This window comes from Aspergillus ambiguus, assembly GCF_047715705.1.
Source record: "Aspergillus ambiguus strain CBS 117.58 unplaced genomic scaffold BDV59scaffold_22, whole genome shotgun sequence".
Lineage (NCBI taxonomy): Eukaryota > Fungi > Ascomycota > Eurotiomycetes > Eurotiales > Aspergillaceae > Aspergillus > Aspergillus ambiguus.
Genome location: NW_027395535.1, coordinates 122,352 through 138,930, shown reverse-complemented (window position 1 = coordinate 138,930; position 16,579 = coordinate 122,352). Strand labels below are relative to the sequence as shown.

The 16,579-nt window shown below is 50.7% G+C and overlaps 8 protein-coding genes across 8 annotated transcripts; 4 read left to right on the top strand and 4 right to left on the bottom strand.

Annotated features, from left to right (window-relative positions):
* Positions 1 to 111: 111 nt before the first annotated feature.
* psf3 (DNA replication protein PSF3) lies at positions 112 to 1,119 on the bottom strand. The gene is made up of 6 exons (XM_073690178.1): positions 1,019 to 1,119; positions 892 to 960; positions 773 to 831; positions 516 to 705; positions 348 to 456; positions 112 to 297 (listed from the first exon to the last, which is right to left on the bottom strand). Exons 1-6 carry the CDS (start codon positions 1,058 to 1,060, stop codon positions 230 to 232), a joined length of 537 nt encoding a protein of 178 aa, XP_073546611.1. The 5' UTR covers positions 1,061 to 1,119; the 3' UTR covers positions 112 to 229.
* A 345-nt stretch (positions 1,120 to 1,464) lies between these two features.
* On the bottom strand, positions 1,465 to 2,546 carry BDV59DRAFT_181080 (extracellular proline-rich protein). The gene has a single exon (XM_073690177.1). It carries the CDS (start codon positions 2,497 to 2,499, stop codon positions 1,663 to 1,665), a length of 837 nt encoding a protein of 278 aa, XP_073546610.1. The 5' UTR covers positions 2,500 to 2,546; the 3' UTR covers positions 1,465 to 1,662.
* Positions 2,547 to 3,047: 501 nt separating this feature from the next.
* Positions 3,048 to 3,761, top strand: BDV59DRAFT_181079 (uncharacterized protein). The gene has a single exon (XM_073690176.1). The coding sequence runs from the start codon at positions 3,158 to 3,160 to the stop codon at positions 3,347 to 3,349; it is 192 nt and encodes a 63-aa protein (XP_073546609.1). The 5' UTR covers positions 3,048 to 3,157; the 3' UTR covers positions 3,350 to 3,761.
* A 2-nt stretch (positions 3,762 to 3,763) lies between these two features.
* BDV59DRAFT_181077 (inorganic phosphate transporter) lies at positions 3,764 to 6,875 on the bottom strand. The gene is made up of 5 exons (XM_073690175.1): positions 6,173 to 6,875; positions 4,689 to 6,098; positions 4,599 to 4,637; positions 3,998 to 4,548; positions 3,764 to 3,923 (listed from the first exon to the last, which is right to left on the bottom strand). The coding sequence occupies exons 1-4, from the start codon at positions 6,249 to 6,251 to the stop codon at positions 4,298 to 4,300; spliced, it is 1,779 nt and encodes a 592-aa protein (XP_073546608.1). The 5' UTR covers positions 6,252 to 6,875; the 3' UTR covers positions 3,764 to 3,923; positions 3,998 to 4,297.
* A 30-nt stretch (positions 6,876 to 6,905) lies between these two features.
* On the top strand, positions 6,906 to 7,952 carry BDV59DRAFT_59275 (nuclear transport factor 2 family protein). Its single transcript, XM_073696716.1, has 2 exons — positions 6,906 to 7,608; positions 7,657 to 7,952. The coding sequence occupies exons 1-2, from the start codon at positions 7,144 to 7,146 to the stop codon at positions 7,693 to 7,695; spliced, it is 504 nt and encodes a 167-aa protein (XP_073546607.1). The 5' UTR covers positions 6,906 to 7,143; the 3' UTR covers positions 7,696 to 7,952.
* On the bottom strand, positions 7,897 to 10,213 carry BDV59DRAFT_59245 (cytochrome P450). The gene is made up of 5 exons (XM_073696715.1): positions 9,728 to 10,213; positions 9,483 to 9,670; positions 9,301 to 9,425; positions 8,365 to 9,235; positions 7,897 to 8,305 (listed from the first exon to the last, which is right to left on the bottom strand). Exons 1-5 carry the CDS (start codon positions 9,960 to 9,962, stop codon positions 8,174 to 8,176), a joined length of 1,551 nt encoding a protein of 516 aa, XP_073546606.1. The 5' UTR covers positions 9,963 to 10,213; the 3' UTR covers positions 7,897 to 8,173.
* A 2,146-nt stretch (positions 10,214 to 12,359) lies between these two features.
* On the top strand, positions 12,360 to 14,232 carry BDV59DRAFT_59238 (putative integral membrane protein Pth11-like). Its single transcript, XM_073696714.1, has 6 exons — positions 12,360 to 12,658; positions 12,713 to 12,732; positions 12,793 to 12,829; positions 12,882 to 12,949; positions 13,010 to 13,380; positions 13,442 to 14,232. The coding sequence occupies exons 1-6, from the start codon at positions 12,529 to 12,531 to the stop codon at positions 13,908 to 13,910; spliced, it is 1,095 nt and encodes a 364-aa protein (XP_073546605.1). The 5' UTR covers positions 12,360 to 12,528; the 3' UTR covers positions 13,911 to 14,232.
* A 545-nt stretch (positions 14,233 to 14,777) lies between these two features.
* On the top strand, positions 14,778 to 15,826 carry BDV59DRAFT_203112 (glycoside hydrolase family 43 protein; the record flags this gene model as incomplete). Its single annotated transcript, XM_073694205.1, has 2 exons — positions 14,778 to 15,141; positions 15,204 to 15,826. The coding sequence occupies 2 exons, from the start codon at positions 14,778 to 14,780 to the stop codon at positions 15,824 to 15,826; spliced, it is 987 nt and encodes a 328-aa protein (XP_073546604.1).
* Between the last annotated feature and the right edge of the window lie 753 nt (positions 15,827 to 16,579).

Genomic DNA, 16,579 nt, shown 5'->3' with positions numbered 1-16,579 from the left:
ACGTCGCGGCAGTCTGCAGCCATGACGTGGCGATGCTCCCCCGCGTACATCTACACAATACTCCATGCACAATCGGGCTTTATCAATGGTTACTGGAGTAATTCCCTTCTCCATGCAATCTACAACCGTACATCCAGCTTCTATTCTTGATCATGAATCATAACATACGACAAACCGGCCCAAAACAAAAGCACCCGCCACATTCATCCCAACCCGCATCTCCCAATCCTCATCGCTTCTTCGCCTCTCCAGCCCAGACCCGCGTCTCCTTTGCACTGTCATGAGCAACTCGGAACACTAATCCACCAGTCAGCCACGTTCGCCCAACAAAACACTCGCGTACATACGTTGCCGTTCCGTCTCGTCTAGACCGCGCAGAAACTCCACCCCCTCACCGAGCGCGCCTTTAGGGTTATGTGCGTGATCGGCAATTTCCGCCGCTCTCTTTTTAAACGTCTGCGAGCGGTGGGTGCAATCAGTGTAACTGCCTTCGGAGTCCGTTGACGTCGACTTACATTGCTCAACACATCGACCATCTCCTCTTCCTCAAATAACTCGAGGATGCGTTCGCTGAGGTTGTAAAAATGCGGTGCTAGTGCCCGTAGATCCACAGTGCGCGCATCTGCCTTTAGTGCGTTCATCACTCGTTCCGACAAGGCATATGGAAGGTCCAGAGAGACCAATCGTGATGTTCCCAATTGTGGACTACCCTCATGTGGTCAGGTGAACAATTCATAAGCAGGCAGCCAATCTTGGGGAAAGAGCTTCGCACCTGATTGAAAGCATTTGCCCCAGCCATAGTGGGAGGTCTATCCGGGTGCCCGCTTTAATCTACCATAAGTCAGTCTGGAGAGCTTGTGGGCAGATGTATTCCCAAACAGCGAGTCAGACATTATCTCCTGGGTTCCCTTCTAACACACCAAGCCCTGGAACTTCCAGTTCGAATGTACAGGGCAGTTTCTACATCAACCAGCGTTAGTACAAGTTCGATGGCGGGGAATGGCGGTCTCAGACATACCTGGGCATCAGTCAAAATAGAATCAATATCGTAGTAAGACATATTGAGGCACGACCACGTTCACTGAGGATGGGTCGTAAGCGTGCAGAAATCCGGTATGCTGGGTAAAATGCAAATGTCGAATCGTCGAGGTTCCGATAATCTTCGGGCGCGTCCCGCATGACGCGTGATCACGTGCCTGTTGGGCTATCAGTGCCTTATCGGGTTGCCTCAACCCATGCGTACAGGGTTCAGATCTTCGGATCCCCACTTTCCCTCGAAGAACGTGCGGGGATTCTCCTGTCTACCTTTTAGGGAAGAGTATCAAATCACATCCGTTTATTTAATTCAGAGCGCCTATACCATACAAGCGAATATAGAATCTGTTCCTTATCTGATAAACAGATTCTCAGTAGACGAATCGTGCTACTAATACGTAGAACTATATATACGGAAAGACAGCGGCATTAAAAAGGATCAAGAAATAAATTGAATACATATAGTGACTATCCACATATATTTAACTCAGTAAATCATGTCAGCGTTAAGAATTAATATCAAAGAAACATTACATCTCTTTTCCAGACCCGTTCGCTCGTATACCTTTACCAATACCAGTCAATCCTAGCGTCCTTAAATTATGACCGGTGAGCCAAGGACTACGCCTAGAATTTACCTGCCAAATGCCAAGCCCGCGACTCTAGAGGAAGACGACCACCATGCGTGCCAGAAGAACTGTTACCGCTAGCGGGCGCACGAGTGTGCGAGGGGAAAGTTCCAGTGCCAATTGGTCTTTTGCTGGTAGTTGTGGGGACCGTAGTGTTTGCCGATGTCGCAGGTCCAGTAGGCGTTGTCGTGCTCTCTGGCTCGACGGTAAATGGCGGGATGACAATTGTGGTTATGTGGCCTTGGGTGTTGGTAAAGGTTACGGTTTCACATCGCTCGCAGGGTCCACTGCCACCGCCGGACCCAGGCTTCTGAGTCACAGTTGGTCCGTTCCCATTGCCTCCGCTACCGACGGTGACAGTGACAGTGCTAGTGACAGGAGGCGGGATAATACAGTTTGCACCTCCCCCGGGGACTCCTGAACCGGTGGGGAGAACGGGTTGCTCGGTCACAACAGGCGTGGGATTCGAAGTTGGCACAGTAGTTGTAAAACACGTCGTGGTCTCCCAAACAGAAGTGGTTAACCACGTGCTAAAAAAGGTAGTGCCTCCCTGGGTACCAATGGGTGTTGAACATGGAATGAATGTAGTGCTCGTAATGGTATCAGTGACCGTGGATATTTGACCCCCACCGTTTGAACCACGGCTACTCTCAGTGGTTGTAGGATGATGTATACTGGTGCTGTTGGTACTGGGAAGGTTCCCTCCACCACCACCAGATCCAGTGGGGAGAAGAGTGTGCGACTGATGATGGGATGGGGTTGTGGAGTTGCGAAAGCCCGGCAAAGCCGCAGTCGATCCGGCAAGAACAGAGAGTAGAAGAACCTTGGCGCGCATTGTTCCAAGTATTGAGTCGATTTCAAATCAATGAAAAGGATGGAATGAGCAGGGTTGTTCTTGGGCAGGATAGACGGCGAGGAGAATGCCCTTATATACTATTTCCGAGGCATCGGAAACATCATCCATCACAGCTGTCAAGTGCCATGGAAACCCTTGATCGCCCCACCCGAGCTGATCCTGAACCCTGGTCCCTGTCTTTGCCTGCTCTATTCATAGCATAGCTTCGGGCCGGATGTCTAGAGGGTCTTTTCTGTGTTTCTTACTCCCCACCATATGGGCTGCTGGAACGATGATCTCATGACATGATAGACGCGCCTAACGAGACTCGAAAAGTTTTTTTTCTACGTGGCCGCAGAATTCATTGTGTATGATGTCCGAGAAATCATCGGAGCCGACAGGCGTAAAAATAGAAAGGACGTTCTTGGGACGCGGTAAGACAGTTCGGACCCATCCGTGGTTCGGCCTGATGCTAATCGGCCGTTGTGGCGAGAAACAATGTCTCACACAGCTCCCTTCTATGTAAGACTCTTCAAAATATCGGACGTCATGACACTGTCAGGTCGTTCCTTAGGGCTCATCTACTCACAAATATTTATTTTAGTTTCTATATTTATCCGTCGTCTCTCTGGCTTTATTTGGAAGGGTCAAATATGACATGGCGCAAAGCAAGTCAAAAGCAATCATTATTATATCTTGGGTGCCGGAAATAGTACCAGAGACCCACACGTCAGTGTTCTTCTATATTATTGTTAGACATCGGATCCTTCGGTACGTCGTTTGGACTTCTGGGAGTGGCATCGTGGGCATAGAGGGAGGTAAAGACATCCGACACTGTCTGCGGCTCTAAGGCCAGACCTTTCTAGAAGTTGGCCATACTTGAGAGGTCATTTGTTAAGAACTCTAGAACATTATAAGAGATCGTCCCAGTGAGGTTATCTGTCTACGAAGCTTGGTAGGGCTGAAAATGAAATTTTCAACGATCGAAATTCGCAAGCTGAGCTCTAGCGTAGCATCTCACAACCTCTGTTACGGAGAGTAAGCTGTTCTTCCGAAGGTTTGTGGCTCTTTTTGTTCATCAAAGAATTGAGGTCTACTTGAGTAGTTAGTTGCTTTCTCACTGTTTTCGCAGTCTGGACCACTTGGTCCATCTTGGCCATCCTCGTTCAGATTTCTTGGAAACACAACATGACCCCTCGAGGCACAATATCAATAGCTGGTGTTTGAGACAGCGTTTATGGGAGTAATAATTAGTGTTTCAGAATCCATCTCTTAGTTAAGTTGGAGGTCTACAAAATATTGGCATTTGGAAGCCGAATCCTCGGCTTTGCCCATCCCAGAATTAAATCCGCCTTAGGAAATTCGTGGATTGTCCTCCTGCATGAATGAATTCGCATGATATAAACACCGAAGAATAGAAGACGTTAGCGCATTATTTATTTCACATGTGCAGACTCCACGTCATGATCTGAGTATCAAGTTTTAAAGTTCTTTTAGGAAACGATTCAGCCAGCCCAAGGGAATCCGTATCCGGGGTCCTAGCACTTTCTTGCTTAATTTTTTTTTTCTCACCGGCATCCTGCCATCCGCTAGGGACCCGCTACTCTATGGTGGTGTTTTGAATGAAGCCAAATGAAGTGAAATATTGTATTAGGTTGTGAGAATCGGATACCTTAGCAAGACAAGAATGGAAAGAGACAATCGTCCAGCAGCACCCACTCACGTCTATCCCTTGAACACGACAGATAAGAACATATTACACTCAATAAGGAAAATGAGCACTCAAGACGAAGAGTACTCAAGAAGAAAAGTGAGGCGCGTTGAGGAACAGTCCCATAAGAACTCCACCCAATGTGCCAGCGATGGGAATAGTCATAATCCATCCGAATAAAAGAAGCCCGACACGCTGCCAATTGACGGCGCGCAGGGAGCCGTTGCAAAGGCCGACGCCGACTGTAGCGCCGGTGATACACATCGAGGTAGAAACGGGGAGAGAGTATTGGGAGAAAACAAGGACAGTTATGGCTGCACCCATCTCCATGGAGGAACCTGGGAATGTCATCAGCAGAGTGCGGGTCGCATCAGGGAAGGGCACTGACCTCGACTGGGGGAGTGATACGTGATCTTATTTCCCATGACTATTAAGATCAGTTAATTTGTGACTTCATTTAATAAGCTTTTGCCCTTACCCTTCATGATGTTGTAGCCATAGGTGACCAAGCCGAGTGAGATCATAATGGCAAGGACCGCCAACTGCCAGACCGGCACAGGAGCTTTTGAGGCTGTAGCATCTCCGGTACTCCAAGCGGAGTAGAGGACGGCCCATGGGCCAACCGAATTTCCGATGTCATTCGCCCCATGGGCAAAGGACGCAGTACAGGCCGTCAGAATCTGGACAAAGGAATACGAGTGCTCCACTTCGTTGGGGTATTTCTCAGCCTGAGCGTACACTCGCTCCATCCGAGCGCCTTCCGGGGTACCGGAGACACCAGCCTGCGCGGCGTGGATATCGTAGTGAAGGCCATACAAGGCACCGCAGACGATCATGGCGGGGATCCGTTTAGCCAGAATCATCAAGTTGTGCAATTCGTAGATCTCTCCAGATCCCATCGGGTTGTTATGAAGCACGCGCATGGCCCAACCGAGGGGACCACGGCCCTTCCGCAGTCGAGCATGGAAACGCTCCTCCCCTTGAGCGACCAGCTCCTTGTATGTGTGCGCGGTTGTCTCCATCTGCACCATGTTCTTCTCTCTCAGCTCGGGGCTCTCGACCGTGGACTCTGGAGCACTCAGGGATTCCTTATCTAGGTCATGCTCCTGGACGACGGCGTAGTTGGGGACGATTGCACGTTCAGCTTCGGCGGGGGGTGGGCGATTCCAAAGCAAAGGGCCTTGAATGACCATCCACCACTTGACACTGTTGTCTTTCTTGATGACTCTCGCGTGAACAAAAGGAACAAAGAAGATGGCTGACAGGACGGCGACACCACCGCCGGTACCCATCGTGACGGCAGCCACATACCAGCCCGGCTTCTCGGTCAGATGCAAGTTGGGGGAACCCTTGTAGACGATAGACAAGGTACAAATGGTTCCGGCGATCAAGAAAAAGAACGGGGAGGTATACACCGCCCAGGGTACGGGGTTTTTCCGCATATGGACGATGAGTTTCACGAGCATGAAGATGATAGCGGCAAAACCTCCCGAGATGATGGGGGCCATGCCCAGACCGGCAAAGATTGCACCCATACCCTTGCCCTTGTTCCAACCCCACTGGACCTCAGAGGCACCGACAGTGGCGACACCAACACCAGCGACGGCCGAGACGAGGGAGTAGGTGGAGGACACGTGAGTCGAGTGTCGGGTGCACCACATCACCCAAGACGAGGCGGCCGCCAGTGCACAAGCGAAAGCCAGCATCTGAACGCCAGCATCACCGCGGAAGGCCGAGGTGGGGATGATACCGTTCTTGATAGTATCAGCGGTACGCGCCCCGACGGTGATGGCGCCCAACAGCTCGAAGACTGTGCCGCAGACCATAGCCATGGGATAGGAGATGGATCGAGACGACACACTGGTCGCCCAGGAGTTGGCTACATCGTCTGTTGGAGAGGGTTAGCGGGCTTAAACTGCGATTGAGGGACGGGGTTTCAAAGAAAGTGACCAGACTACTTACTTGCACCATTGTTATAGGCATCCAACATGGCAAACAAGGTGCCGATGGCGAAGACATAGGTATACTCCGTGAGCACCATGTTGAGTGGAACACGGATCAAGCGGACAGGAAGCGGTGGAAGGGGGCTAAGAGAAGCTGACGAACAGAAAGACCCGGAAAGAGAGACAAGGACTGTCTTATAGGCGAGGTCCCCTGTCGGATGAGTTCGTATACCACGAGAAGAACGAAGCGAGGTGGCGCAACACTAGACCAGGAGGAACCCCTGCGCCGTCGAGGTCAACCAGTGCATACGGAGGGAGAGATACATGGAACGCAGTTCTCGAACGGAGGCAGTGTGGTAGCGATTGGCTAGTAAGAGAGATGAAACCCTCCCTGGAGGCAGTATAGGACCAGAAGGTCCCGTCAGCCTGTCATCGGTCATCAGTCACCACGCCCGACGGCTTCATCCTGACATATCCATGTCAACCAACGTGGCCAAGATCTCTCCCCGGATTCGCTGCAGACGGGGCAAGCGATCGTGTGCCCGGATGGGACCGATGGAACCATAGCGACGCCCCCATAGAATCTGACCGTCGAGCCAGAGCTTCGCCAGTATCGGGGGACTTGGCAGGCTTGGCACTTTCAGCTCCAATGGGAGAGACGGAAGGGCCCACGTGTAGCCTTGGCAGGACGAGCTTGGGAAGGCTTGAGGGCTGAAGACGGCGTGGGAGAAGCCAGAGAGAAGATTGGAGATGTTTGGTTGTTTGGTGTTGAGGCACGTGTGCTCACCTGATCTTCTATCTTCATCCTCTTTTCTTCTTTTCTCTTCTCCTCTTCCTCCTCCAACCCCTCTCATATAACACAAACACTGTCTTCGTCACTACTCTCACTATCCCAGTCGTCGTTGTAACCGCATTGAGCTTGGTAAACACCCGGCCATATTTAATCCCCGCTCCATCCTGTCAACATGTCCCCCAACACAACTCTCCACGATGCAGCTTTTGTCCATACTTGCATGTCTCGTCGCCGCAACCACGGCAGCTGAGGTTTCTCCAACCCTCCAGGATGCGAACACCATTGAGGCCATCCGAAACACTCTAGCCTTGTATCCCTTTGCCGTTGATGGCAAGAACTTCGCCGATCTGTCCAACGTTTTTGCCGAGGACGCTGTGGCCAACTACTCCGCGCCGTTGAATGTCCTCACCCCGTTATCCACCATCGAGTCTGTACTCGCGGCCAATCTCGCCTGCGTAACGACCCAACATCAATTTGGCACCCAGCGGATCGACCTGGTTTCACCAACAGTCGCACAATCCATCACCTACTATCGCGCCGCTCACTTCGGCTCAGGGAACATGACTGACCAGGTCGCCTACGCTTATGGCCAGTACCAGGATCGCTGGATTCGACAGCGGGACGGTACCTGGCGCATCGTCCATAGAAACCTGGTGTATATGGTAGGTGGATGAACCTGGAATGTTGTACTACGCGCTAATATTGTCAAGGGTCCTATCATCGGGAATTCAGGTGTCTTCGTATGCTAGGTTTGCTTCGCTGTCGGACATGTTAGTGCCATCCTTGTAGAGCTAGACTTTGGAGTGATACATTAAGTGAGTGGATCTGGTGTAGTAGTTCCACTTGTCTCAGCATTTTTTTCAGAGTGATCTGCCAGTCCAGGTGGACCTAGGTATTGTCAAGAGAAATATATCGATCTTGCCAACCCGTATCATGGCTTGCCATCCGGGATGCCTCCCATGAACAACACTTGGACATCATAATTCAATTCTAATCCTCTAGTCTGCCAGAACCTGGCGCAGAAATGATCGCAGAAATCCCTGCAAGTCGCGTGGCACCACGCGATTTTGACTTCCGACGCCTCACAACTCGCCATGTGGAATGGAACCTATGATCTTTCGACTCTGCATTCCAAATAGATGTGAAACAGAAACAACAAGGATGATTGGTATCTCGAATCTGAACTATACTACACATTAATTAGGTAAACTCGACGAATTGTTCCATTTACTCCCGCGTCACCTGGGGCCGCTTCTCGATCGTCACCCACAGATCTCTCCAGAATCCAACGCCGCCCTTGACGACAAACCGAGCAGCCGGCTTATCCCGAACAACCATCGGTTTGAAGTTCCGGAAGAACTAAACTCAGGCATCAGTACAATGTCTCCACACAAAAGAACGCGTCGCTTTCAACTTACCTGCAAAGGGCCCTTGAATAACTCCATCATGGCAACATCCCGGCCCAGGCACACTCGAGCTCCATAGCCGAACGTGAAGAGATACTTGTTGTACAGCTTAGCCTGCTCGGGATCTAGCCACCTCTCTGGCTTGAACTCCTCTGCATCATCCCCGAAGAGACCGTGGTCTCGCTGCATTATCCAAGGGTTCCCCGAAATCTCAGTACCCGCAGGAGCAAAACGACCATAGAGATCCATTCCAGGTTCGGACACGTAGCGAGGGAAGATGTTCGGAGCGGGCGGGTTGAGACGCAGGGTTTCCCGAACGCACGCTACGTAGTAGGGGAGGTGCTCCAGGATTTCGTCGTACTGAGGCATAGTCTCGGAAATCAGGCCCTTACGGACGGCATTGTCAATCTCCTCCATCATGCGCTCATAGATGTCCGAGTTGACGAAGAGGTTGTGCATCATCGCTTGGAATACTGTACCTGTTGTGTCGGCCCCCGCCAAAAGGACGAGAAGCACCTCGGCTTTGATATATTCCATGTCCAGGGGCTTGCCATCGTCGGTGCGAGCGTCAAGGAATGTCTGGAGAAGATCGATACGACCACTGTCTCCGTTCTTCAAGTCGCTGACACGCTGCTCGATGAGCCGATCGCGGAAGCGCATGAGGACACCAATTCCAGAGTCATCTTCGGGGCCGGCCACGAGGTATTTCTTCAGGAATGTCGTCTTGATCCAGCTGGTGAATGGATGGAGCCGAGCGAGGAGTCCGAAGGCCGGCAGGCCGTCGTGGAAACCTTGGATGAGGCCGCCGACATCTTTCGCCTGTTCAATGAATCCGAAAGGCGCACCGAAGCCCACTTCGCTAATGACATCGTATGCCATATAACTGTGCCAGGTCATATCAGCCATGCGTCTTGACTCCCAAGTGCTGTCGCTACCGAGGGACCTTACACTGCCCACCACGCAAAGTCAAACTCCTCTCCAGAGCGCACGAATTTTTCATCCAACTTGGCGAGCCAGTCGCCAATGCGAGCATCGATCAACGGTTCCATCTTGCGAACATTGGTAAAGCTGTACTGCTCTGTCTGTTAGCGCCGATGGATTCCCGCGTCGGGCAGGCGAATTGAACATACCGGACCAGCGATATGCTTCCGGAAGGATGCATGCGTCTTGTGGGAGCGCATGTTGAACAGAGACTCGGTTTCACCGAACGAACCGGTAATGTAGTGGCCCGTCTTGTCGGCGTTGCGGTGGTAGATCTCCGGGAGCTTCTTCGGATCACTGACGAGGAGGAGAGAAGGCGTGATGCGCACCACCGGGCCTGATCATGTGCGTCTTAGTCGCGGTCTTTGTCTCATCCATATCGCAAGGCTTTTACCGTATTTTTTCGTCAATGCGTAGACCGTCTCCAGTTCGGTCTCGTTCATGTTATGCCATGCGATCCAGAGTCGAGTTACGCTTCCCCAAAAAGGTCCGGGGAAGACGGATAGTGGATGGAAGAACCGGTAGTAGATGATCTGATACAAGAATTTCAAAGCAACATACGCGACCAAGGCCAGGACCGCGTTGGTCACAGTGACCTTGGAGAGAAACTCACCCCCGAGCAAACCCATAATTCAGTTCATGGAGGAGAGAAACAATGAAGAAAATGATCCAGCTGGATTCTGAGGACGGATGATGCCCGCAGAAATACAATCCAAAGGGGGCTCCCGCACGTAACCCCCCGCGACAAGACATTTATCCTCCTTTTCTCTCGTTTCCTACCAAATCCCGTTGCGCTAACCCTTTGTATATAGCTCGGTATTGATAGGCCATGACAGCAAATGATCGTGGGCTCTAAGTAATACTTGACAGGTTGGTGTCCCACTTGGTAGGTTGGACCACACCACCCAAGCCAGAGCAAGGTGGATGATGGCCGTTACTCGGTTGATTTCTTGGGTATATCATGTCTGTTATTGGTGCGATGACTGACTAGAGTTAGGCGAGACGGGGGGAAGCTCGGCCCCGTCTACGGCCCACATCCAAGGTGGTAAAAGGTCCGTAGGGTGAGCCATTCGGCGATCGCGTGTCGAGCCCTACACTCTCAATTGCTTCTTCCATGCAGATTATCATGTAGATGATAGAGCTTCTGACTTCGAAGGCGCGTGGAATCTATCCTGGTGGACCTGTCATTTCAAGGGAATTTCCTTTCGCCAAGGGCAAATTTTGCGAAGATAATACTCTCCTGGGCACTCCTGCGAGCTGGCCTTGTACAGATGCCCACTGTGGGGTGACTGTCGATCAAGCTGGAATTATTAAAGGCATTGGTTTCACCCCATCCGGCGTACGGAGGAAACGCTGGCATTAGGGCAAAATTCGGTACGGCGGCAGGAGATATGGAGTGCCTAGGTACCTTAGGGTATTCCGTACCTAACTAACCGTTTCCATCGACCCGCCTGGATCGGTAGTCTGATCCCGCCAACTCCCCACTCATGTGAATCTCAATCTGCTTTTTCGTGCCCCTATCGGCAGCTGGGAAGTTGGAGAAGGCCAAGGTCCGTTCGGTCCGCTGGGGAGGGGAAGAGTCCGGAGAATGGATCAGATGGCCTGTTCCAGCCATAGGCTCTGTTGGCTGGGGTAAATGTTAGTTCGTTGCGGAATCTCCCGCAGAATTGATTAACTTTCATTATTTCGCCTTTCCACATGGTCATTGGACTCGAACTAAGGGGCCCTGGTAGCCTGATGAAGCGAACGGTTTCAACGGCTGCATTGGCGAAACTCTATGGCCATGCTGGCGTCTCTTAGTCCGAAAAGGAATTAATGTTAAAGAAGGTTTAGTGTTCGTTGGATTTCCCCTTGCTTTCGTTCTGGCCCGAGATCGACAACTGGATTAATCCCCGACTCGAGGGCGTCGGGGGAGGCCATGTGGATAATGTGATAAGTATCATATCTTCCCTTGGAGGTAGGGCCGATGTCAGCCTTCTGGTGGTCATTTTGTGATATGCTACTGCATGGAGTCAGTCGAAGCTATGTATCTTCTACAGGGGAGAGTTGCACGCAGTAGGCGTACAGCGTACGGAGGGAGACCGAATACTTAGTGCGTACGTACTTCTGGCGGGCGCCAGGGAAAAACAAAATCCTGGAAACGGAAGATCGTCTTCAGAGTTGCTACACTAGGCAGCCGAGGCGGAGCCAGGACGCCCTAAGGACTCCTCCCACGAGTGTTAGCGTTGATCGCGGCAGAGATTTCACTATTATTATCGCTTGGCTTCCTTCAACCGTAGATGCCACCATTCACGGACAACCTGGAGGGTCTCTGCGCGTGTCAGGCCTGAAACAAACCCCCTCCTTCCTTCCCGCCTACGCAGTACAGTTCCGAGAACTGACTCCTTAAGAGATGCATTTTGGCTCAATCTCGCGGTAGAGTTTATCTCGGGAACGGGATTCAACCTTCTGGTTCACGTTGTAGGTGAGCCACATGGCTAATATGCGATGTATCCAAATCTACTACGTACCCTATGAGATCTCGGTGGCCAAAGCGAGATAACATTTCGATATGTCGATTGTGTGGAGACTGTACCTCGTAGGACTAGCGGCCCATGGACGACTGATTGACTGGCGCAAAAGGAGCTGCCATGCTCCTCGTTACACTAGCACTAGGGGCGCCATTTCCCTCTTCTCTTTGGCACGGCTTTCTGACTGCCGAGAAGGATGGATCCTTGTCTGACTCGGTGTTCCAAAATGCACCTCCTGTGTCGGGGCAAAAATAGAGAATGAGCGAATGAAATAAAACACCAATGGTTCTAGGACCAAGATTCCTTTCCTCAATATACTCTTTATGGGAAACTTGATGTTCATCATTGTTCTTATGCAATTAGCCTTCCCTGCTTGGCTTGTTTTTCCTGGTTGCAGCAGTTGACCCGTCGAAAGGATTTGATAGCCTGGTAGTTTGCCCTCCTCTGCCGTTCTTTTTCTCGTCCTCCTGAAAGGATGTGAATGTGATCTCTCTAGAGGCAGCGCCTTTTGCTCCGCATAGCATTCAAATATAGTTCCTAGAAGGCCGGTCGTCTATTCTCTTTCCCACCAGTTCATTCCTTTGCGTTCCGCATCACGGTCATTCAATCAAGCAGGTACTTGATTTCCGCGAGCGAAAGTGGTTTTTCGAGAGTCACGTTCAGACAACCCTACGGGACAGTCAAAATGGCCTCAGACTCATTAGGCCCGACTGTCTCCGGCGTCGCCCTCGCCTTTGCAGTATTGACTTTAGTTGTCATTTCCCTACGATTATTTTCGCGAATTTACGTCCTCCGAAAGATGGGACCGGATGACTGTACGTATTGCCTTGTCCAGATTAGGATATCAGACCATTGACGAATTACACCAGATCTTATTCTAGGCGCTGTTGTAAGCTGAATTCATCCCTGTTCCCAAAAGCTATGAGACCCCTAACACTCCTCTGTTTAGTTGTTTTCTTGGGCCTTCTCGGCTATCACTGTCGTGGGTATGTAAGAGTTCTTTCTATACTTTTGGTTCATGGACTGACATGACTGTAGCGGTCCAGTATGGCCTAGGCTCGCATATAGAAGACGTGCCTCCAGAGAACATGGTGATGTACGCATTGGTATGAAATGGTGTCCGTCCACCTTGCCGTCTGAGCCTCGCTTAGTTGACACCCTACTAGGCTGTTTGGTTGAGCTCGATGTTTTACCTCACGACCCTCGGTTTCGTCAAGACGTCCGTCTGCCTTTTCTACACTCGCCTGGGGGATCGGCTGCTCACACGGTTATCTTTAATCATGCTCGGGATCGTGGCTGCGCAGGCAACCTCGTTCGTTTTGGTTGCTGCATTCCAATGCCAGCCGATCGATAAGGCGTGGGCGTCGACCAAACCTGGCAAATGTGTCAACATTAACGTCTTCTATCTTGCAAATGCGGCCCTGAACATTCTGACCGATCTGATGACCTACACGCTTCCTCTCGGTGTTATTTTCAAGCTCCAGATGCCTGTCAAGCAAAAGGTTGCACTTGCCATGATCCTCTGCCTGGGTCTGTTGTAAGTTTCAGGGACCCATTTGCCGGCACATACCAAAGTGCAGTTGCTCACACTCATGTAGTGCCTGTGTGTCTTCCATAATCCGCATTACCTACATCCCGGCAATGCTTACATCGGCGGATGCGACATACGCCATTAGTGGTGCGATGTACTGGTCTGTGATCGAAATCAACGTTGGTATTCTGGCCTCCTCCATTCCATCGTTCAAGGCTATTGCGTCTCGATTCCTGCCTCGCCTTGTTGGAGAATATACCAGCAACAAAGCCTACGGGACATGGTCCGGTACCAATGGTCGGAAATATGGATCTGGATTTTCCAAGGTGCGAGACCAGAGCATTAATATCGGCACATTCCGGGGCGCCGAATCGGACCGGGTCATCGGCACTGAGATCCACAGTGGGTTCACTCGCAACGGGAGTGAAGATCGGATTATTATCCCTGATGGCAAGATCTTCACCCATACGGAGATCGAGACGAACGTCGAAGACAGCCCCGACTTTGATAATGCTCGATATGGCCACCATCGATGATTATTTGCTCTCTCGATGTGAAGATAAACAAGCTTCTTGGGCTCTCTTAATTGTCCATTGTGGGTATTGGGTAGGAAACATGTATTATTGACGCTCATTTCCTTTACTTTCATCAACAACGGCCTCGCTCGCTCAATTTCCGGTGCAATGCATGTTTTGCTTTTCCAGCTATCGTAGATGTCGCTGCGTTGGCCGGATTGACTTGGGGTCAGATGGAAATGGACAGGTAAACAATGTTCTGTATTATATATATGTATCGCTTCTAGCACACCCGGAAAAAGCTGTACAGAGTTTACAGTCGGGATGTATAATGAAATCTGAGTTGTGTTTTGGAGTTTTTGCGCTAGATAGAACCCACTGTATTCGTTGTCCCGCCGGGCTTGGCTAGCATTATTTCTGAGGTGTGCCGTGTGCATTGTTGGAAGAGTCTGGAAAACGTACATGTGGAAGGTATCATGTCACAATAAATTAAGCACCAGCTCGAGCAGTGGACGAGGTCTGGGAGGGCGGAGTCTCAATGGAGATGAGAGGTGGATTATCTTTCCACTTCCCCGAGGCATTCAGAGAAAAGTCCGTTTTGTGGGGAAACAAGGGACCCGCTACTGTGCAGAACGATAACTGAGTATCCATTTCACTTGGGTCTTAGGTTGACCGTCCGGATATTAATCTGCCGTCTTCGCTTCAGCCACGAAGCGCCTCATCTTGTGCCAAGATATGTATATTCCGGCGGGGTCGTTGGCTGCCTCTATACTTTAATAAAGTCGTTGCACTGGGGATACCTAATAATGAGACGTATATGTTGTTTTGACTGGTAAGAACCTGGGCTAAGATCTACACTCGTTAACAATAAGTGGCGCCCCCGCAAATATGATATTGAAGAGCATCATACCTATCATCCGCACAATCCTCTGGACCGGAATCACCTTTTCATTCGCTGCGGCCTATACGAACCCGATTCGGAATCCAGGAGGCAGCGATCCCGGCCTCGTTTACACGGATGGGTACTATTACCTACTGACAACTACTTGGACCGACGTCGAGATATCCCGTGCAACCAGCATTGAAGGACTTAAGGCGGCTGAGAAGAAAGTCGTTTACTCAACCACTGAGGAATCGCGGTGCTGCAATGTCTGGGCCCCAGAAGTCCACTATCTTGGAGGAAAGTGGTACATTTATTACACCGCCGGAAACAGTGCGGACCTGGACGGCCAAAACCTCCATGTTCTGGCTGGTATGTTGAATGTTATAATCGCCAGGCTTCTAACAATACTGTTTCTAACTTGCGACGAACAGGGGGCAGCTCTCCATGGGACGACTACACATATGCAGCACAGCTTACAACTGAATGGGCGATTGATGCCTCGGTGCTCCGCTTTAATGACTGGGGTAACTTTCTCATGTTCTCTTGTTTCCATGGGGTGACATACCAGTCTCTTTGCCTTCAGCAGCTAGGCGACGATTTCATTTCTCTGACTGGAGACATTACCGTTATTTCTCAGCCAACGGAGGAGTTTGAGACTCATGGCACACCGGTCAACGAGGGGCCAGCGGCCCTGTACCTCAATGGCGTGACTTACATTGTGTATTCTGCATCCTATTGTTGGACCCCATACTACTGTCTGGGTATGTTGACATGGGATGGATCAACAGACCCCCGGCAGGCGAGCGCATGGAGTAAATCAGATGGCTGTTTGCTCTCATCAGCCAACGGAAACTATGGAACGGGACATAACAGCTTCTTCCAGAGCCCAGATGGGTTGGAAACCTGGATTGCGTACCACGCAACATCGAACAGCAATGGAGCATGCGATGATAGCCGGTATACAATGGTACAGCCGGTGGGGAGTAACAGCGACGGCAGCCCGAATTTTGGGGAGGCTGCACCGTGGACCGAGGAGTTTGTAGAACCTAGTTAGATTGGCGTGGTGGGAGCGCGACGGGGGTGCTAGTAGTTGTTGGGCAGAAGTCGAAATGACGCTTTTCTTCCTGTGGCGATGACTTCCACCAAGTTTTACTATGCGGAGTAGGCCCGATAGAGGCTTGGAACTCGGAAGGCTCCCGTCTGCGTACGTACCTACTATTTGAGAAGCTTCTTTAAATCCGTTTCAATATTATTGGCGCCGACCCGAATCCTATCTCGAAATATTGTTGATCGATTCCCGTCGGGCCTAATTTCCAAAACAATATTATCCCGAAGTTGTCCCGCATGTCGGTTTCCGCAATTTCGGAGTCGCTACTGTCGGAGGAGATTACCATTTTGGGGATTCGATGAAGATCGCAGTTTTTGCAGAACTAGAGAGATTGTGCTTCTTTATACACAAATCTGGGAATATAAGCCTCTTGTTCCCTGTAGTACATGATGCTTAGTTACTGGATGGAAAGGCTGTACAGACTACCCGTCGCGAATACCTAAACTGGCTTTGGCTTCCTCGGAGTACATAGTGGATAGCGCAAAAGACCGAGGGGGTTGCGCCGTGTTTATCCACTCTATGACGTGGAAGACAATAAATCTAATGGCTGTATTGGGAGACGAATTCTCACTATTAGGCGTGGGCGTCCAAGTGCCCGTTTATCATTTGATAACGGTGACCCGAATAATAGGTGCTCTCCTAAGTTTCTCACCAAGATACAGCCTTTTGTATCCCAACTCAGGTTGAAGTCGAGATGGT